At 41.2% G+C, this 22747-nt stretch overlaps 1 protein-coding gene across 7 annotated transcripts in view; it reads left to right on the forward strand.

Annotated features, from left to right (window-relative positions):
- CEP192 (centrosomal protein 192) overlaps nucleotides 1–21131 on the forward strand; it is a 103610-nt gene extending 82479 nt beyond the window's left edge. For 3 of the 7 annotated variants that reach the window (XM_057527136.1, XM_057527143.1, XM_057527141.1), the window contains 8 exons: nucleotides 3916–4035; nucleotides 4414–4535; nucleotides 5988–6117; nucleotides 6568–6626; nucleotides 12938–13097; nucleotides 13538–13723; nucleotides 14143–17563; nucleotides 19765–21131. In XM_057527136.1, the coding sequence (XP_057383119.1) occupies nucleotides 3916–4035; nucleotides 4414–4535; nucleotides 5988–6117; nucleotides 6568–6626; nucleotides 12938–13076 (570 nt within the window). In that variant the 3' untranslated portion in view covers nucleotides 13077–13097; nucleotides 13538–13723; nucleotides 14143–17563; nucleotides 19765–21131. Of the gene's footprint in view, nucleotides 1–3915; nucleotides 4036–4413; nucleotides 4536–5987; nucleotides 6118–6567; nucleotides 6627–12937; nucleotides 13386–13537; nucleotides 13724–14142; nucleotides 17564–19764 lie in introns of those variants that run through there. The other 4 variants (XM_057527139.1, XM_057527138.1, XM_057527140.1 and 1 more) reach the window with 4 other exon arrangements.
- The last annotated feature ends 1616 nt before the right edge of the window (nucleotides 21132–22747 follow it).

Below are 22747 nucleotides of genomic sequence, written 5' to 3' on the forward strand. Positions count from 1 at the left end.
ATGGTGCTGGGACAGCTGGATATCCATGTGCAAAAGAATAAATTCAACCCTTACCTCACACCATGTATTAAAATTAACTTGAAGTGGACCATAGACCTACGTGTAAGAGCTAATAAAACTGTAAAACTGCTAGAAGGTAACTGTTGATCTTCACGACCTTGGGTTAAGCATTGGTTTGTTAGATTTAACACCAATAAAGCTCAAGTAACAAAAGGAAAAATAAATGTAAAACTTTGTGCATCAAAGGACACGATTAAGAGTGTGAAAAGAAAACCCAGAGTATGGGAGAAAACATTTACAAATCATGTATTTGACAAAGTACTTGTATCCAGAGTACATCAAGAACTCTTACAACTCAATAATATAAAGACAAATACCCAGTTTAAAAAATGGGCAGAAACTTTCTCCTTGTAGCTTATTTATACCTAAAGAGTTAGTACCTCTTAATCCACTACCCCTATGTTGCCCCTCCCTGCTTCCTTTTCCCCACTGGTAACCACTAGTTTGTTGCCTACATCTGTGAGTCTGCTTATTTTTTATTTGTTGCATTTTTTAGATTCCATATATAAGTGATATCATACAGTATTTGTCTTTCTTTCTCTGACTTTTTTCACTTAGCACAATGCCTTCCAAATCCATCCATGTTGTTGCAAATGGCATGATTTTATTCTTTTTCATGGCTGAGTAATATTCCATTATGTGTATATGTGTGTATATATATATAAATACACACACATGCACGCACATATATATTACCACATCTTCTCTATCCATTCGTCTATTGATGGACACTTAAGTTCCTTCCATGTCTTGGCAGTTGTAAGTGCTTCTGTGAACATTGGGGTGCATGTATCTTTTCAAATTAGTGTTTTTAGTTTTTATTTTTTGGGGTAAATACTCAGGAGTGGAATCGCTGGGTCATATGGCAGTTCTATTTTTAGTTTTTTGAGAAACCTCCGTACTGTTCTCCATAGTGGCTGCACCAGTTTACATTTCCACCAACAGTGTACTAGGGTTTCCTTTTCTCTACATTCTCGCCAATATTTGTTATTTGTGTTCTTTTTTTTTTTTTTTTTTTTGTGTGTGTTCTTTTTTTGATGATAGCCATTCTAACAGGTGTGAGGTGATATCTCATTGTGGTTTTGATTTGCATTTCCCTGGTGATTAGTGATGTTGAGCATCTTTTCATGTGCCTGTTGGCCATCTGCATTTCCTCTTTGAATAAATGTCTGTTCAGTTCTTCTGCCCATTTTTTAATCAGTTGTTTGATTTTTTTGATGTTGAGTTGTGTGAGCTTTTTATATATGTTGGATATTAACTCCTTACTGGTCATATCATTTGCAAATATTTTCTCCCTTTAGTAGGTTGTCTTTTCATTTTGTTGATGGTTTCCTTTGCTGTGCAAAAGCTTTTAAGTTTAATTAGGTCCTATTTGTTTATTTTTGCTTTTATTTCCTTTACCTTAGGAGACAGATCCAAAAATAGTACTGCTATGATTAATGTCAAAGAATGTTCTGCCTTTGTTTTCCTGTAGCAGTTTTATGGTTTCTGGTCTTTAATCCATCTTGAGTTTATTTTTGTATATGGTGTTAAAGAATGTTGCAATTTCATTCTCTTACATGTAGCTGTCCAGTTTTCCCAGAACCACTTACTGAGGAGACTGCCCTTTCTCCATTTTATACTCTTACCTCCTTTGTTGTAGATTAATTGACCATAGATGGGTGGGTTTATTTCTGAGCTTTTTGTCCTGTTCTGTAGATCTATGTGTCTGTTTTGGAGCCAGTAACCATGCTGTTTTTGATTACTGTAGCTTTGTAGTATAGTGAATTCTACCAAACATTTAGAGAAGAGTTAACACCTCTCCTTCTCAAACTATTCCAAAAAATTGTAGAGGAAGGAACACTTTGTAATTCATTATACGAGGCCATCATCAATCACCCTGTTTATCAAAACCAGGCAAAGATATCACACAAAAAAGAAAATTACAGACTGATATCACTGGTGAACATGGATGCAAAAATCCTCAGAAAAATACTAGCAAACTGAATCCAACAATACATTAAAAGGGTCAGGGGCTTCCCTGGTGGCGCAGTGGTTGAGAATCTGCCTGCTAATGCAGGGGACACGGGTTCGAGCCCTGGTCTGGGAAGATCCCACATGCCACGGAGCAGCTGGGCCCGTGAGCCACAACTACTGAGCCTGCGCGTCTGGAGCCTGGGCCCCGCAACGGGAGGGGCCGCGATAGTGAGAGGCCCGCGCACCGCGATGAAGAGCGGTCCCTGCACCGTGATGAAGAGTGGCCCCCACTTGCCGTAACTAGAGAAAGCCCTCGCACGAACTGAAGACCCAACACAGCCAAAAATAAAGAAATAAATAAATAAAGTAGCTATAAAAGACCTTTAAAAAAAAAAAAAAAAAAAGGGTCATACACCATGATCAAGTGGGATTTATCCCAGGGATGCAAGGATTTTTCAATATCTGCAAATCAGTCAGTGTGATACACCACATCAACAAATTGAAAAATAAAAACCATATGATCAGGGACTTCCCTGGCGGCACAGTGGTTAAGAATCTGCCTGCCAGTGCAGGGGACACGGGTTTGATCCCGGGTCTGGGAAGATCCCACATGCTGTGGAGCAACTAACTAAGCCTGTGCGCCACAACTACTGAAGCCCAACGCGCCTAGAGCCCATGCTCCGCAGCAAGAGAAGCGACCGCAACGAGAAGCCCGTGCACCACAACAAAGAGTAGCCCCTGCTCGCCGCAACTAGAGAAAGCCTGCGCACAGCAACGAAGACCCAAAGCAGCCAAGATAATTAATCAATCAATTAATTAATTAATTAAAAACAAAAAAATATGATCATCTCAATAGATATAGAAAAAGCTTTTGATAAAATTCAACATGCATTTATAATTAAAAACTCTTCAGAAAGTGGGAACATACCTCAACATTATAAACGCCGTATATGTAACAGGTAACATCATACTCAACGGTGAAAAGTTGAAAGCATTCCCTCTTAGGTCAGAAACAAGACAAGGATGTCCACTCTCGCTACTATTATTCAACATAGTTTTGGAAGTCCTAGCCACGGTAATCAGAGAAGAAAGAGAAATAAAAGGGATCCAAATTGGAAAAGAAGTAAAACTCACTGTTTCCATATGATATGATACTATGCTTAGAAAATCCTAAAGATTTTCTATACCAGAAAACTAGAGCTCATTAATGAATTTGCTAAAGTTGCAGGATACAAAATTAATGTACAGAAATCTGTTGCATTTCTGTACAGTAACAACAAACTATCAGAAAGGGAAATTGAAGAAACAATCCCATTTACCATCACATCAAAAAGAATAAAATACATAGGAATAAACCTACCTAAGGAGGCAAAAGACCTGTACTCAGAAAACTGTAAGACGCTGATGAAAGAAATTAAAGATGACACAAACAGATATACTGTGTTCTTGGATTGGAAGAATTAATATTATTAAAATGACCGTACTACCCAAGGCAATCTATAGATTCAGGGCAATCCCTATCAAAATAACAATGGCATTTTTCACAGAACTAGTACAAAAAATTTTTACATTTGTATGGAAACACAAAAGACCCCAGATAGCCAAAGCAGTCTTGAGAAAGAAAGACGGAGCTGGAGCAGTCAGGCTTCCTGACTTCAGACTGTACTACAGAGCTACAGGAATTAATAACTTTTTTTTAATTAAAAAATTTACATTTTGAGGAATATGTTACTTAAAGCCTTAAAGAAAAGTATACTTGGATCTGATTAGTGGCAAAATTAGACAAAGCAAAGACATTTTTCCCTTCAATTTTTTCATACCACACTTTGAATTGGTAATCTAACTGCATGTGTGTAAGGTTCAGTGTCTGAATTTCTCTCCTGGATATGTTGTTTGTAGGTCTCCATCACGTTTTTGCCCAGAGATAGAGGGGACTATGCCCAGTTTTGGGATGTTGAGTGTCATCCTCTTAAAGAGCCTCACCTGAAGCACACCTTGAGATTCCAGCTCTCTGGACACGTGAGTGTTACACTGAATTTAAGTAAATTATTGGGTGTGTTTTAAAGACACCAAGGGAAACTGGCATGGAAAACTGGCCTGTTGTTTTTGGTATTATTGTAATCCCATTAATTCTGTTATAGATTATCATCTTAGTTTTCTTACGTGTCTTTATTGATTGGCTCTATGAAATTTGTTTGCCTTAATTAGGTAAGATTGCGTGTTTGTGTGTGTGTGTGAGAAAGAGAGAAAGAAACAGTGCAAGATAAAGCATTTGTGATTAAAGGAATTTAGAAATCTTAAATCACCTTTTTAAAAATTAGGAAGGAAGTAGTAGAATTCAAATAGGTAAGTGTCCATATGTTTATTTCTTCTCTACCCTGTGATTTTTTTATACAGAGTGTCAAAGCAGAACATGAGCTTGAAAATTCACGCATTTCCAGAAATAGCCTCATTAAAATAGATAATTTACTTAAGCCCCGAAGACAAGCTGTATCAGAGGCTTCTGCTCTCATACCTGGGTATGTTGTTTCTGTCATTCTCATGAATTTTTCCCAGTGCTTTATGGAGGTATAATTACATTCAGTAAAATGCCCAGTGGCTTACCTGTGATTGATGAACATCACCCTCACTGCAGCCAGGTAGAGACCGTTTCTCTCTCCTGGAGCCTCCTCACATGCATGCCTCTCTGCAGCCACCCCAACCCTCACTCAGGATTTGTTCTGTTCCCATGTGTTGCCATAGTTTTGTGGAATTTCATGCACATGTGCACTCAAGTTGTGTCTGGCTTTCACTTAACGTAGTGATTTCAGGATCAGCCGTGTTGGTGAGTGTACCTATGGTTTGTTCCTTTTGTTGTTGACTTCTTGTGCCCCATCATAGGAGCACATCATGATTGTTTCACTTTCCTTTTAGCATTTGGTGGCTTCTGACTTGGAGCCCTTGTGAATGAAGGTGCAGTGAACATTATTATATGTGTATTTTTGTGGACATATTTTTTCATTTCTTTTGGGTAAAAATATCTAAGAGTAGAATTGCTGGGTCATATGGTGGGAATTTATTTAACCTTAAACTGCCAAAGAATGTTCCCAAAGTAGCTGTTACAATTTACATTCCAAAAAACAGTGTATGAAAGTAGATTCTTAAAAACTTCTAAAAATGTATGTTATACCAGCAGCTTACAAAGCTTTAATGATAGTATGTAAATGTTTTACCTAATGAAAAAAAATTTTTTTTTCTGGGATGTGTTTTCTTTTTTTTTTTTAACTTTTTTTAAATTGAAGTATAGTTGATTTACAGTGTTGTGTTAATTCCTGCTGCACAGCAAAGCAATTCAGTTATACATACATATACATTCTTTTTTTTAATATTCTTTTCCATTATGGTTTGTCACAGGATACTGAGTATAGTTCTCTGTGTTATACAGTAGGACCTTGTTGCTTATCCATTCTCTCTATAAAAGCTCACATCTGCTAACCCCAACCTCCCACTCCATCCTCCCCCAACCCCCTTCCCTCTTGGCAACCTCCAGTCTGTTCTCTATGTCCATCAGTCTGTTTCTGTTTCTTAGATATGATCGTTTGTGTCGTATTTTAGATTCCACATGTAAGTGATGTCATACGGTATTTGTCTTTTTCTTTCTGACTTACATGAAAATGTTTCTTATAATCCTCAGTTAACTATCATTTAGGTCTAACTTAGCTGTGGAGGAAGGTGCTTGTAAGGACAATATGTTAAGTTCCTCTCAGGGAGGAGGAGGCGCTGCTGCTGTCTCAGCTGCTGCCCCGCACCCCTGGACACTTCCTGCCGCCAGCAGTTTGTCTTAACACGCATTAGTCAGTCGCCTTTACAGAGCTACTTTAACTGAGTTGCGGGAGAAAACAAATTAAAGCCACACTTCATAATGTAATATAAACAAATAGTTTAAATTACTATGGATTTTATATAGTTAACCTTCAGACCTATCTCCATAGCAGGCAGCTTGACCTGACCCACCGTGGAGTTTATGCCCCAGAAGATGTGTATCGGTTTCTGCCAACGAGAGTTGGGGAGTCAAGGACGTTGAAAGTAAATTTGCGAAATAATTCTTTTATTACACACTTGGTAAGTTGGAAATCCTTCTGTGGGTTTTGGAAAAGTAAATGTATTCTACTATTTGATAAACATTTTCCTGATAATTAGAAGCTTGTTTTATAGATTAAGTTATAATAGTTAAGTTTTAAAATGCCTTAATACCGTATTTGAAAAGAAACTCAAGGGAAGTTCATGATCCTTTACCTGAAAATTGAAAATTATTTAGTATTTTCATATTTTCATTTTTAAATTTTTCCTCTTGTTTTCTTCTGTACTATCACACCGACATATTTCTGGATAACATTTACTCCAGCTAGAACTAAAGTTAACTCATTAAACTTCCCCTAAGTGTTTTCATGAGCATTTATCGTTTTACCTCATTTTGTGGCTATATGTAAACAAATGTATGGTATGTTGATTTAAGTATGCACAAATATCTAACTTGTATAACTTCATAAAATGTTTCATATTAAATTCCAGCTCAAGTTTTTAAGTCCCAGAGAGCCTTTCTACGTCAAACATTCAAAATATTCTTTGAGGTGAGTTTATCATAAATCAAAATGTTCTCATCCTAGTGCAGGTCTTTGTGTTCAGGAGCCTGAGATTGCTCTTGGGGGTTAGGACTGTGAGGTCTCTCTCTGTTGCAACCCCTCATCCTCCTCACCAACGCCACAGAGCACCAAGCACGTGGTGAAGGAGACAGGGAACCTGCTAGGGAAAGTCCGTGACCTGAGGGTATATGTGGCGAGTAGCGACTCAAACTTGGGCAATGTTTGGACTTAGTGCGTGACTCCTGTTTCCCAGTATTTTGACAGCCATATACTTACATAGAACCTTAATTATCTTGTGATTAACTTTAGAGTGATTTCTGCATCACATATTATTTTCACTACACTGAGAATCAGGGATTTAAATTTTTACTAATTAGGACAAAAACCTTCCCAGATTAATTGGGAAAACTTTTATTAACCTATTTTCCAGTTGTCATTCTTCAAATAACCCTGTATTGTTCTTAAATCAGGGCTTCATTTTCTTGTTGTCCTTGCTTATTTTCTTTTTTTTAAAAATGGGTTTGTTTTTATTTTTAAGGTGTGTGTGTGTGTGTGTGTGTATATATATATTCTTTCAGTTTTATTGACATAATTGACATACAGCACTGTGTAAGTTTGAGGTGTACAGCATAATGATTTGACTTATATACATGATGAAATGATTATCACAGTAAGTTTTGTGAACACCATCATCTCATACAGATACAAAATTAAAGACATAGAAAAAAATTTTTTTTCCTGTGACGTGAACTGTTAGGATTTATTCTCTTAACAGCTTTCATATATAACGTATAACATGTTCAGTATATTTATCGTGTTGTACATCACATCCCTGGTATGTACTTAACCTTACAACTGGAAGTTTGTACTTTTTGACTGTCTCATCCAGTTCTCCCTCCCCCAACCCCTGGTCTCTGGTAACCACAAATCTGATCTTTTCTATGCATTTGTTTTTGAAGTATAATTGGCCTACAACACTGTTAGTTCCTGTATTTCTATATGTTTTTATTTCTATACATTTGAAACTGATGACCACACTAAATCTAGGATGATACATCACCACACAAAGATATTACATAGTTATTGACTGTATTCCCCACGCTGTACGTGAGTCTATGTGTGTCTTTAGATCTTAAGTGACTTTTGTAGCAGCATATATACGGGCCTTGTTTTTGTATCCATTCAGCCGCTCTTTTGACTGGAGCATTGAATCCATTTACATGTAAAGTAATTATTGATAGGTATGTACTTACTGCCATTTTGTTAATTGTTTTAGGGTCTTGCTAATTTTCTTTTTCCATATGATGTACATAAAGGCTGAAATCTCAAACTGAGTTGTCACTGTTATTTAGAATTTTAACGGTAGGGTTCTGTTGCACTTAATACTGAAAAATAATTTTATCTTCATCTTTGAATCTTTAATTAAACAATTTAATTGTTATAAGATCTTTCATTTTAGCATCAAGAGGCTGTCCCAGAAACATGTTATATTCTGTGAAAACTTGGCCCAGTTGCAGGCGTTCAAGGGCTGTCTCTGAGTTACTAGCCCAGCAGCACTGACTCAGAAGCTTACACTTACCTCCAGATACTGGAAGATGAGTCGTGGGGACCGTTCTCTCCACCTCTCATCCTTTCTTCCCCTTCTCGTCCCCCCTCCCCCATCCCATGTGCTATGAAACCTGCCTCTCAGGAGCCCAACCTAAAGGCATGAGTTGTGCAGAGTCAGCAATGAATATACCTAGAAAGTTACCATGGACTTGACTTCTCCAAGCCTCAGTTTCTAATTTGTGAAATGGAGATGAAAAGCCACTGGCAGCCTGGACTCATTACAGGAGTATGTGAGAGGCGGTCCTGGGGAGCCCCAGCAGGACCCACAGTGTCGATAGAGCATCATGGTTTCTGTCGGTGCTTTCCAGCCAGTCCCTGCAGCAAGAACATGGATGAGAGGGGCTTGGGTTTACAGCACTCCTCAGTCTGAACTTTCCCGCTCTTCTGCCCTGAGCTCTTATCTGTGGGTCCCTCCCATGACGGCCTGAGACTGGCGACATTCCATGGTCAGTAGAGTAGGTTGGCTCTGCTGAACTGAGGCAGAGCTGCAGAAGCAATTCACCTATTTAAAAATAGGTTGTTTAAATTCCCAATTGTGACACTTTTTAGTAACAGAGTACAAATTGATACTGAGTAAGTGATCTGTCCTGAACACCGTTATTATCTGAATTTGAACTTTATCATAACAGCCTTATTAACTCTGCTTCCCGTTTACTCTGTGCCTGGTTCACATCCCTGAGCTTGGTCAGCGTTTTGCAAGTGTGTGTCTTTAAACGTGAAGCAGAGGGGGTGGAATACTTCTATGTAAATCAGCGTATACCTGTCACAGCTTACTGGAGGGGCTTCAGATTTTTGTTTCAAGGAGCTTTTATCTTTAAAAAAATCTTTTTTAAAAAAATGTTCAAGAAACCTTCAGATTTAAAAAAAATTCCCTTGAAGAGCCTAACAGCTTTTTAAAAAACAGTGTTTGCATTCAGCTCATCTACAGTTTTGGTAAGGACTCATTACTTATAATAACTTGTTAAATTACTTGGCTTTATGTCACTTGCCCATTTTATGGCTGAAGGATGATGCAGTCAACTTACCTGGAGATAAACATTCCTTTTCCAACTTTCATCACTTAATACACTGTAGTTTCAAATTCTCTTTTGATGTTATGTTCTTTGCTTAATTTACTTTCACAGATGTTTTAAAATTTAATTATATTTTAGCTGAAATTTGTAAATCAGCTCCTTCTTGATCCTTTGTAGAAAAAGAACCTGTTTGTATTCGATCCCAATAGCATTACATGCGGCAGCCTCTGGCCTAGCAGGGCTGTAGGGACCAGCCAGCCGAGTGAGGCCCACAGGCAGTTTGTGGTCACCGGTGAGCTGTTAGACCTTCACAGGAGACCACACGACCTAAATTGAAATGTAATTTTGGCAATTAACATGTCAAAGTATTTTCATAATTGCCACCTTCAGTTTCCTCCTCCTACCCCTGTGACCAGCGGGTAGCGGGTAGCGTCCTTCTTCCTCGTGTGCCTGGGTGCCCATCTCGTGTCCCAGCAGCACTTCCTCCTCCTCCTCACGCACAGCTCCCTGCAGTGCTGTTGACACGACAGGCGTGATGCTTAAAGCATTCCTAACGAGGAACCTTTATAAATGAGATGGCATTTTGCTTAGTTTCAACTTGTCTAAAAACCAATTTTAAAATATAAAATGTGTTCATTCTAGTAATATAAAAGTAGACATTTTTATAGAGTTGAACTCGGTGACTTGCCATTCCAGTGCTAGAACATTTTAAGTTGTCCTGAATTAGACACTCACTGCTTTTCTATGCAGCCTAGGTCATGTCACAACATCTAAGAGAACTTAGAAACATGAGAAAATATTTTGTAATTAAGGAAAATTTGGGCAGTTTACATAAGCTAGCATTTAAAATAACATCACAAGATACATTTTGTTTGCTTATACTCTTCAAACATGTTATTACTTTAAAATGTTTTTAACTTTTTATACTTTGAAAAGATTTAAATAAGGTAATTTTATGCTTTATTGGTGGCAGGTACTTAAGTTATTCTGATGTATTTCATTATGGAACTTAGGATAAATATGTAATGTTACAGATTCCAGCATCAACTTTAATAATTAGCAACTCAGTATAAACTTGATGAAATATGAATAAGAAAACCATGCATGCAAAGCAGTAACTTTGATCTGTTCAACCAGGTGAAGTAAACTCTAAGTTGTAGAAAACTCTTCTCTCATGACATGTCCGTAGGCTTAAGCCTTAAGTCTTACGTAAAGGAAGGTGGGAAAGCTGGTTTTTCCATATGTAAGAATGACTTCTTTCTATTTCGGAGAAGTAGCAGTTTGCTCCCATAGCTCACTTGAGAATTCTCCCGCAAACTGGGGCAGGGGCTATTGTCAGTGCAGGCATGGAGGACTTTGTACCTGTCCCGAGAACGAGACTGTTGGACCCTGGACGGGCTCGTGAGCTGTAGGGGGCCGGTATGGCGACGCTGGCCTCGGCGGGTAGACAGTCTGTGCTGAGGCTCCTGGGGAGCCCCTCCCTGTCTGCTGTGGTCACGTTCTCTTCCTCAGGGGGCCGCCTGCCCTGGGACCCGTGAACCCCACTCTCCGAGTAGTAGCGCGGCTTCCGTCCACGCGGGCCTGCCCTCCCAGGAGGCCCCTCTCCCAGGCTGTCCTCGTGTGGTGGGGACTGTCAGCTGACTGCAGATCAGTAGGTGGGAGCCCCGCACGTCCTGGGGGTTTTGCCTTAGGCGGAGGTGCTGGGGGAGGGCGTGTGCTGGGCACGTTTATGTCGTCCACGGAAAGCGGTAGATTGTGAAGGAGCTAATGTAAAAGGAGCATCGACGAGCAGTTTTTTGGTAAAGGTTCTGTCTTGGGCTCTAGGTGATCATCTCTTTCTCATGTCTTTTTACGAGGAATTTGTTGTGTTTCCACTTAGCCCCGAAAGCATCCTCTGTTACCTGTTTGTTCAAGTCTAATCTCTGCTGAGACATTGCAGCTAAGGCCCCATCTGCTGGGCTCACAGCAGTGCATGCAGGTCCTGGTGAGCCAGCCCCTGCGGCTGAGTGGCCAGGCCCTGCTGTGTCCTTCAGAGGGAAGCCAGGGAGCAGCAAAGTGCTTGTTTTAAGTTAAAGAAAAATTACGGTTGCTGTAATTTGTAGGTTCATGGGCATGAGGGGTGAGGGGGTTCTGGGCACCCTGCCAGCCCTGCCTCTGTACCTCCTGCTGCTTGCTCTGGTGCCTCTGCTGCAAAGTTCATCATTGGATGGTAGGAGGTTTTGAACTAGATCTCTGCGTTGTGTCCATGTGCTTTCCTATTACGTGTTCCCGTGTGTGTGTGAGTGTGTGTGTGCACGGTGTGTTTATATGTGTGTGGTGTGTGTGTATCAGTGTGTGTGTGTATGTGTGTGTGGTGTGTGTGTGCATGTATGTGTGTGTTTGCGTGTGTGTGTGTGGTGAATGTGCATGAGTGCGTGTGTGTATGTGTGAGTGCTGTGGTGTGTGTGAGTGTGCATCTGTGTACATGAGTGTGCATGTGTGGGGGGGTTGTGCTGTGGGGGGGTGGGAGTGTGCGTGTGTGTGTATGTGAGTGTGCATGTGTGTGGAGAGAGTGTAAAGCCCTCTTGGTAACAGCACAGTCACCGCTTCACCGCACTGCTGGTGCTGGAGTTGTGTGAATCCGTGGTTCTTTTTAAGTTGCACCCCCCGTTTATTCAGTGTCTGTAAATCTAAAGCAGGGGATACATGTTTGTCATAATATGTTTTTCAAAACCCTTCCTCAGTTAAATATGGGGTTCTTTATTCCATGTTAATAATGGGATCCTCTAGAGATTTATTTGGGGTATTTTAATGCTTTCTGTAATTCATAAGTTAAAAAGCCTCTTAGGTAGGCAGATTGTACTACATCATTCTGAGGATTGAGATGCTAACATGAAGGAGAAAATTGTCCTTTGTCAGTGCTGTTGAAAGGTACCAGTTTTTTTAAAGGCACCTTAGCTTTGATGTGGGGAAATGAGGTAAATGCATTGGGGGAAAATGACCCAGACTTTAAATATGTATATTCTACGTTATCAGTTACATGCAGGAAAAGGGCTTTGAAATACTTAGACTGTTTTCTGAATTTCTAGCCCACTGTGCTGGGTTCATCAGGAAACATGCTGGAAACAAAAGCACAGGTCAGATCCAATGGCTGATCCTGAACACGTGTGGCTGAGATCAAGGGCGGGGCCCCTGCCTTCTGAGGAGAGTCTGAAAGGTGTAAAGTTTCACTCAAAAACGATTAAGACAGAAAGTTGGTGACATCACACAGGTGTGGGAAAGTGCCTTTGTCGCATTCCCTGGGAGTAAAGGTGTATTTTTGAAGCTTTTGGGACCTCGTTTTATGAGCAAAAACAAACCCCCCCAATGTACTACTTTTAAGCACAGGGCATTCATTACCTGCCTCAATAGAATCTGAAAATAAATTTTCAAGAAGACTTTTGGAAGGTTTCATATGAAATTTGGAGCAAGACCCACCAGCCCTGTAAACGTTGGTCCCGCTGCCACGGGGGCGGTCGGTGGCACGTGCTCCCTGACCTTTCGGGGGCCAGTGGCCTCCTGCTTCTACAGATGCAGCACCAGGCCCCGGGCCTCTTGGCTTCCACGTCATTGACCGTGTTTGCTCTCTGCCAGGCGTCATGAGGCTGGAGGGGCTCCGTGTGCCGTGGCCTTGGTGTTGACACCCCTTTCTCTCTGCAGAGCCCAGCACTACATCAACATGCCTGTGCAGTTCAAGCCCAGGTCCGTGGGCAAGTTTGAAGCTTTGCTCGTTGTTCAAACCGACGAAGGCAAGAGTGTCGCCGTCCGACTCATTGGTGAAGCTCTTGGGAAAAGTTAACTAGAGTCCACTTTGTGTAAAGTAAATGACATAAGTTATATTTTGGTAACTTCATTTTTTTCTATACTACAGTTACGCCTTTGTATATATTTTGTATGATAAATTGGATGTCTATAACTTTAGATTTGTTCTTTTGAGAAGCTAATACTGAAGACCTGACTAAAATAATCATGTAACTATCCTACAGTATTGTATTTAACTTTTACAAGGGAGAAAAGAGTTCTATTTTTGCATTGATTATGATATTCTGAATAAATATGGCGTATATTTTAGTTGGTATATCCAGAAATAAACTTAATTTCCACTGAATTTGTCTTTTTTATATGCTGTCATGTAGAAATTAGAATATCACGTTATTCTGCTAATTATTTGCAAGCTCCTTGGTCTGTTCTGTGATTTTTCTCCTCCATTACAGTTCTGTTTCCCTTAAGAAATTCCTTCTCGGTTCCTTTGTCTTTTAGCTAATTGCCCAGAGTAGAAAGGAAAGCTTCCTTTCAAAGAAATTGTCTTTCTCCGGAGTGGGGCAGGCTCCACGTTCTGTGCAGACACACTGGAGAGGTTGATGGTATATTTTAAGAGAGCGTTTATTGAAATTAAAGCTGGACGGGACAACTCCAGAATCCGGTGTAGAAGGGCACTGCCGTCAGGTACCAGAGGGACCCGGGGGTCAGGGAGTGAGGGCAGTGAGCCGCCCGAGGGGGCAGAGCGCTCTCCTGCTGTGACGGGAGACGTGCGTATTAATTGCTCTGTGGCCATTGCTGGTGAGTGGTTGTGCAGCAGCGTGGGGGTCGCAGCCGGGTATTATCGATGGAGCAGAAGGACCTTGGAGGGTGTGCAGAGCTGCCAGTAGGGCTCTAACCCCCAGCATTTACAACCACGACAGAGAAACACTCTCCTTCCTGTGTGCAGATTTCAGACAGTCTTACACGTCTGCCACATGGGTAGGTAATCACAGGTGAAGAGTAGAGACAGTCCCACAACTGTTGATGCCTCTGTGATTAAAACTGCTCTCTTTCAGTGTCCACTCTTCTAAAGTGGACACTTCCCTGTTTTGTTTCCTCTTTAGATTTTAAATTTCATGCCCAGGGAAAGATCTGGGACAGGGGATCCTGTACGTCTTTAACTGCGCCCTGAGCCCACTGAGCACTGGGCCATGTCCCCGTCTCCAACCCCCGTGGACGCTCGTGCAGATGGGAGGGGTGCGGCAGGGACGCCCCGCGGGGGCAGGCACGACCTCGGAGCAGCACGGGCTGTGACACGAGGTGAGGAGAGGCCAGTGGTGAGAGTGCGGCTGGAAACGCAATCCTCCCAGGGGTGTTACAACCGTTACTTCTCCTGCACCCGGTGCTGACCCCAGAAGATGCACGGACGCATGTGGAGGTGATTGTGTGTTCGCTCCATGAGCGAGGCTGACCCAGGCCCGGGTCCACTGTTGTGCTGACTTGCCCTCAGGTCGGTGGGAAGCCTGACGCTGCTCGCTTGAGGAGGTTCTCCCTGCGTTTGGGATGACCCACAAAATCGCTGTTCTGTGGGGTCGGCCTGAGGAAATGCCACCTTGTGGACTTGGCTGCATGTGAGACTTGCTCCCTGAGAGCTGTGAGGCCAGCAGGCACAACGCAGACCCCGCCACGCCAGATGCCAGGGCGCCACCCACAGCCGCCACCATTACCCTTGTGCTTTTGGGCGCAAGGGCAACTCTGCGTCAGCTTCTCTGGAGCCATCTTCCTAAACTCAGGGGAGGCCTGTGTGCCACCGGAGCCGGGCCAGCTCGAATCCTCCTCCTTGGCCTGGTCCCCCCTCCCTTGTGCTTCCACAGGCCTGTCCTTCGTCGAGGGGGGGGGCACCTTCCCTACCTGCCTTCCAGGTGCTCGGGGAAGGTGCCCATCCGACTGATGGGCACCTGTGCCGAAGGCGGTTCACCTCTGAAGCCTCAGTGGGTAAAGTACGGGGTGGTGGGGGGGAGGGCTCATGTTTTGAACAAATGGATGCATCCACTGAGCTGCTGTGTCTAAGTATTTCCATGGAAATATCAAGAGCATATGGATAATATACTGTCTTACAAATGGATGACAGGTTGCTTCACACAGTAATGTTTTTATGTCTCAAGTCAAAAGCAGGTCGTGTGAATGGAGAAACGCTGGAAGGTCTGGTCAGGAGCAGGCCGGGACTGCTCAGCCCATGGCTGTATGAGGCACGGCCCTGGGGGCTGCCCAGCGGCCAGTGAGGTAGACAGGGAGGAGGTGAAACGCACAGGACAGTGATGTAATTGTCAACCTGGGATTCCGAGAGGGTTTCCTTTAAAGATCATAAAAAAAATTCGGTAATGTGACTGGATTACATAACTGATACACAAAAATCAACAGTTTTTCTATACAAGAAAATAGTAATGGAAAAAATAAAACCCCTATGAATAAACGTATAAAGAAATGTGTAAAATTTACGTGAAGAAAACTTTAAAATCTCACTGGAGGATACAGCAGGCTTGGGCAGGGGGTAACTTGTGCCCACATTGCTGCCGGGTGCTCCTCTGTAGCATGAATACCCCTTGAGATCCTAACGACAGGACTGCAAGTAGCCGGGTGAGACTGGCATGTGCAGGATGGATCCGAAAGCCTCAAATACATACAAAAATTCAGTGCAAGGTAAAAGTGGCACCTCAGTGGGGAAAAGATGGGTTATCCCAGATTAGCTTCCAGGTGAATCATAGGTTAACAATGAAAGTATAAAAGTCCCAGGAGAAAATATGGAAAACAATTTCAGTTATTAATTTTTCATTTTGGAATAAAAACTGGCAGTCATATAAGGAAGAGATCAACTCAACCATGTACAACTTAAAATTTTCTGGGTGGAAAAAGCATAACCAAAATCAAAAGACAAATGACAAACTGGGAGTCTTAAGTTAATGGACACATTGGCCATTTCAGTCTTTTTCTGCTGCAAACAGTGACACTAAAACTCTCCATCTGCAGCTGTCACTTCACGGATTTCCAAGGACACCTGTCGGGTAAAGCACTGCAGCATGGACAGCGGGTGGAAGGCAGGGCAGGGGCAGTATAATTTGAGTGGACATTGCTGACTTGTCTCCTGCCTGTTTTTCTACATCCTTGCCAAAACAATGATAGCAAACTTTAATTTTTCCTACTCTAGTTAGTGAGTAATTGCGGCTGGTCTGATGTGCGCTGGCTCTGACTCTGGGGACAGAGCCCACCTAAGCAGGCACAACGGGCGGCTGCCAGGAGCCACCCTTCCCCCGCTGCTTTTGGGAGCCTCCAGCAAAGAGGGTGGACCTGCCCAAGGCCGCTTTCTCGGCGTCCCCTGCAGCTGAGCCCTGAGGAGACACCTGTGGAGGGGGACCCACCTTCCTGTGGACACCAAACGTGGACGGCAGATGGCTCTGGGAGTGGCAGGCAGAGGGTGACGCCCGGGCCCCCTGGGCTCTGTCCTCACGACCCTGCCCCGAGGCGGGAGGAGACCTGCCTTCCACTGGACTGTCTCTACTTCCCACCAGGTTCAACTATTAACTATTTTTGTAATAAAAAATGTTTTAAAGAGGTAAACATAACAAAGGAATTGTTTTAATAAGAGATTTAAAAATCCGAACATCACTTTTTCTGCCAATATTCAGTAAACTTAATGGAATGTGTCACTTATTAATTAGGGTATTGACAGTAGTCTTTCTCCAAAGGTTTTGAAATGACACCTCGCAGTAAAGTTCTACCTTTCCTTCTGAAGAAGCTCGGGCGTGGAGACCCTCGAGGTCCTTACAGGTGTTGCAGCCTCAGCAGATGCTCCTCCTTGGCTTTGCTGTGATGTGTGTTTCAGTTTGGTGTCCAGGAAGCAGGGCCGGTCCCCCAGGGAGCCTTTGTGGGGGAGATGCCAGCGGGTCTGAGGTCTGAAGGTTTCCCGTCAGCCTCACCTGTAGGGCTGCCGCCCGTGCCTGCCCTGCCTCTGGAGGAGGAGGGTTAACCAGCCCTGTGCCTTCTGTTCACTTGGGGTCACTCCGTCCCACTACAAGTTTGCTTTCCCCTTTGTTATTTAATGTCGATGTTAAAGCCACTAAGAGCGTTGCCTGTTTCTACACTGAAGTCACTGGACATGAAGAGAGCCCATTTTTATATTTTATATAAAATATATAACATAAATACGTATTTCTGTATTTTATAGGTTTATTTAAGTATATTTTTGAATTTCTATGTATGCACATACATATGAGGATAAAGCAAATAGATTGAGGTTGTTAGCCTCCAAGGTTTTTCGTAGAAGACAAATGTGATGTTATAATTCAAAGGTAAGTCAAGATATTAAGTAAAGTCCCTTTGAAGTTAAATTTAAATCAGAAGCATTAGCTTGCACTCATGATTTTTTAAAAATCTGTATTTCCAGCCTTGTCCACTGAAAATGCCCAAAGCAGTCTTAGCTCATTGGCAGTAGCGCCCCTGGAAAGAGACATGGGACACGTGTGTTGTGGCCACACGCCTACAGTTGAGGTATTATTTTAATTCTAATCTTGTTGTGTTAAACTATGAAATGAAGAAAATTAAAACATGAGGCTAATATTCGAGAGTGATTATGTTGTATATACAATATAAAAATTGATCTGTTGTAAGTTAAATAATCGAAGACTCAACACTCATTTTGTTTTATCATTCATACTGATTAATTGGCAAAATTCGACTTCATTTTGGTTACGTAGGTGCAGACTTTTAGAAAAATACTCTTCATCATCTGTTTAGAAGAGTGCAAGTTAATTATCTAAAGGATAACTTCACTGGGCATGATTTAATTTATGTATGTATGTATGTATGTGTTTATTTCCCTAAGAAGAGTGATTAGAAGTTCTATCAATTATAGAAATCTCATAGTCTGCTCAGAGAAAATAACTTGTTGACTTTGGTAGAAAAACAGCAATTTCTAGTTATTACATAAAAATAAAGCCAGAAAATAGATGTAGTAATGGAAATAAAGAGAAATATCAAGATGGTATAATTGACAAACAGCTGGAATACCACTACCTCATACCATATTTACAAGTAAATTCCAGATGGATTGAAAATTTTAATGTAAAAATGAAAACTATAAGATTAAACTATATTAGATTTTATACATCTGTAACTTTGGATGGGAGTGAACTTCCTAAGCAGGAAAGGAAACCCAGAAGTTATAAGGGAAAGTCAGATGAATTTCTTTTAATTGTTGTAAAATATGCACAACATAAAATTTACCATCTTACCGTTTTTAAGTGTACAATTCAGTGGCATTAAGCACATTCACATTGTTGTGCAGCCATCACCACCATCCATCTCCAGGGCTTTTCCATCTTCCCAACAGATGTATTTTAACACACAAGTTTAACATATTGAACAGCAAAAAGACACCATAAATAAAGACAAGAGACAAACCATATGTTGGGCAAAGACGTTTACAACACTTTATTTCTAGCACCCCGAGTGCTAGAAATCCTATAAATTGGTAGGGAAAGGCAATCCAATAGAAATGTGGATAAAAGAACATAAATAGACATTTCACAGAATGATAATTTTAGATGGCTAGTAGACATCTGAAAATTGGTTGAGAAAATGCAAATGAAAGCAAGAATGAAATACTCTTTTTTTTTAATCCATGAGACTGAAAATTAAAATGTGTCATGCATCCCTACATTGCTGGTGAGTGAATTGCTGGAAATTGGTGTGGGAAATGCTAATTATAGCAATAAATACCATTTTTTTAAACTCATCAAATTGACAAAAATTAAAACGAATAAGAAACATCCTTACTTTGCTGGTAGGAGTGCAACTGCTAAAACTTTTGGGGGATGTAATCTACAAATACCTACTAAAAATTAAAATCCTTTCACCCAGCAATCAACCTTTGGGAGTCTATTTTATAAAAATGAAAGCACCATTATGTGTAGCTATACGTATGTATACATATACATATATGTATGTATATTAATACCACGTAAGAGATGCAAATACAGTATCCTGAAGACATACTACTGTGAGAAGCTCTGAAGGTTAAGAGCCCTTTCGGGAGAGAGAGGCTACAGGGCCTGCAGTGCCAACAGGTGAGCAAGAAACCATCTTGCACCTGGGTCACCCTGGCTGAGCACTCCCCAGATTCCTGGCCCATGCAAATGTGCACAAAATAATGTTTTAGGGTACTTTGTTATGCAGCAATCTTGGTTTCTATAAGGAAAATGTCTCTTTCTGCTATTTCCTCACATCATTTAGTTCCTTTTTGTAGAACACATTAAGGTACTTTACTTTTTTTTAACCAAAAATCTATCTCTATTTACTAATGGAGTCAAATAAGCAATTTACATTAGGAAACAAAGGAAAAAGAGTTATTAAGTTTTATGTAAAAAGTATTATAGTATTGATACTTGTTTGGGAAAAAAAACTCATAACCAGAGGCAACAATCTTCGTTTTGCAAAATAAGCTACATGGCCTATTATTTGGTAGGCAGTACATTGTAATTGCTTTGCTTTTATTATCCTTTTACATGTTTTAAAGCTTTGCCAGTAAAGCTTTACTAATAGTGCTGAAGAGACGTTTTTCGTGCTTACTTGGCAAAGTTTGCTCTCTGAATAAAAAAAAAAGCAAAAGTTGTGTTGATTCTCCTCCTCTCTCCTCTTGCTCCTCACTCTTCCTCTTTCTTTTTCCCTCCTTACCTCTCTGCTTTCCCCAGAATCAATCAACTGGAGTTCTCATTTGCCAGCAACAGGACTCCACACCGCACTCAACACAGGGGGGCTTTGTTGGTGCGTGTTCTCGATGGCGGAGCCAGAACTAGGCTTGGACACAGATGGGGGGCCTGGGCACAGGGAACACAGCTGGGGCCCAGCAGACCTGCCCCTTCTGTGATGAACTGGACATCCAGTTGTGTCCACTTCCTTAAACCCGCATGTAAGCCCCATGGGAGCATCTGATTTGCCTCACCTGGGGTAAGTGTTGTCCCCATGGTGAATGGGGTGGGAGGGGAAGATCTCCAGCAGCAGGTGTGATGAAAGAATATCCAAAAAGGAGATGGGGCTGCAGGTAGGAAGGCACACAGATGACCACTAAAAATGTAATTTCATCAAGGTTCTGCTTAGAAAAGAAACAACCAAAAATTGAAGGTGAACATAACTTAAGACCCAGCAATCCCATTCTAAATGTCTATATACTGAGTGTCTAAACACTAAGAAGTCTCCCACCTGTGTGCAAAGAGACGTTAGCAAGGATGTTGATTGTAGTAATGGAGTAAGAGTGGAAAAAAGAGGGAACTTAAATGTCATCAAGAAGAATGTGATCTATTCACATAGTGAAATACTATTACCAGTTAAATGAACTAAAACGATGTGTCAACTTGAATAAATTTTGACTGTGTAAATGAGTGAAAAGGTCAAATGTACACTATGGTAGCATTTATATAAAGTTTAGAAACATACAAAGCCGTATAAGCATGTATATATTTTCAGAATATGTTTATATGCAGCATAGGTATAAAAACCTGGATGGAGAGGAACGGACCGATGTCCAGAGACAGTTCTCCGAACTTCTACACGTCAGCACGTCTTGCAGGCGAGGCCCTGCCTGCCTTGTGTTCTGCACTATCTTTAGAAGGATGTTCGTGTAGGTAACAGACTTGGGAGACAGAGATGTGTCTCCTTCAGCTCCTCTCCTGTAACACCGCCCGCTGTGCTGGCAGGTGCCATCTGGCCCTCTTGGCATGGCCCTGTGAGAATTGGGGCTCAGAATATTGGTGCAAAAATGCTAATACTGCTATTGCTGTGGGTAATGAATGGTCCCTTGTCTCTGACCCTGGAGTTGCATGCCTTCTGCCAGCATCCAAGACACTGTAACAGGCGATATTATCAGCTTACAAATGGGGGAAATTTTCGGATTCTTCATAACTCTTGACAATTACCTTCAGGCTAAGCGTTGTCTCTAGGAAGGGAGGAAGGGGCCTCGAATAAGAGAGGGGTCAAAGGGAGGCTGTACATTTCATTTCTCAAGAAAAAGCTCTGAAACAAACATGGCCATGTGATAGTATATATGCCCTTATTATATTCTGTATATTTTTTGGTATGTCTGAAATATTAAAAAGTGAACTCACATTATAAAAATTCCAGAGAAATGAGTTTTTTTAAACAATAATGAGTTGTCTTTCTTAAACTTGTAATCTATAGATTGGATCTCCTTTCTTTTTTCCTTCATATTACTTTTCATCATGTTCGTCTCTGGTTTTTTCTCTACTTTTTAAAAATTTTGCTTCAATTTTCTTGTTGAGATGAAATTTACATAACATAAGATTAGCCATTTTAAAGGAAACAATTTAGTGGCATTTGGCACATTCATGATGTTGTGCAACCATTACCTCGATCTAGTTCCAAACTATTTTCATCTTTCCAGAAGAAAATGCTGTACTTACTAAGCAGTTACTCTTCTTTCCTTCCCTCAGCTCCTGGAAACTACCAATATGCTTTCTGTTTCCATGAATTTACCTACTTTGGATACGTTTTAAAACAGCATCATGCAATATGTGACCTTTTGTGTCAGGCTTTTTCCATTTAACATAATGTTTTCAAGGTTTATTCACATTGTGGATTTGAATTTCTGTCTGGGGTCACTTGCTTTTAGTCTGAAGAAACTCTTTTATTATTTCTTGTAAGGTGGGTCAGCTGCAACAAATTCTCTCAGTTTTTGTTTATCTGGAAATGTCCTATTTCATCATCAGTTCTGGAGGATAGCTTTGCTGGACATAGAATTCTTGGGTGACAGTTTTCCTTTTGAGCCCTTTGACTATGTTATCCCACTTCCTCTGGCCTCCGTTGTTTCTGCTGATAAGTTAGCTGTCGATCTCATTGGGGCTCCCTTGTAAGTGAAGAGTCGCTTTTCTCTGGCTGCTTTCAATATTTTCTCCTTGTTTTTGACTTTCAGCATTCTTGCTATAATGTGTCAGTTTGTGGATCTCTTTGAGCTTATCCTACTTGGAGTTTGTTGAGTTTCCTGGGTGTTTAGTGTTTTTTTTTTAATACATTTGGAAATTTTCAGCTCTTTATTTCTTCAGATATTTTCCACTCTTTCTGATACTCCCATTATGCATATGTGGTTTGCTTAATGATGTCCCATATTCTTCTGAGACTCTGTTCATTTTTCCTCATTTTTTTTCTCTCCATTCTTCAGATTACTAATCTCTATCAACCTACTTTCAAGTTTGCTAATTCTCTGTTTTGCCAGCTCAAGTCTACTGTTAAGCCCCTCCAGTGAAAGTTTCATTTCAGTTATTGTACTTTTCAAGTCTCGAATTTCCATTTGGTTGCTTTTTTAATATATAATTTCTATCTGTTTATTGGTATTTTCTTTTTGATATGACAATGACATCATACCCTTCTTTACTTCTTTTTTTAATTAATTTATTTATCTTTGGTTGTGTTGGGTCTTCGTTGCTGCACACAGGCTTTCTCTAGTTGCAGCAAGGGGGGCTACTCTTTGTTACAGTGCGCGGGCTTCTCATTGCAGTGGCTTCTCTTGTTGCGGAGCATGGGGTCTAGGCATGCGGGCTTCAGTAGTTGTGGCACGTGGGCTCAGTTGTTGTGGCTCACAGGCTCTAGAGCACAGGCTCAGTAGTTGTGGCACATGGGCTTAGTTGCTCCGTGGCATGTGGGATCTTCCCGGACCAGGGCTCG

Source organism: Balaenoptera acutorostrata, chromosome 13 (assembly GCF_949987535.1).
Source record: "Balaenoptera acutorostrata chromosome 13, mBalAcu1.1, whole genome shotgun sequence".
Classification (NCBI taxonomy): domain Eukaryota; kingdom Metazoa; phylum Chordata; class Mammalia; order Artiodactyla; family Balaenopteridae; genus Balaenoptera; species Balaenoptera acutorostrata.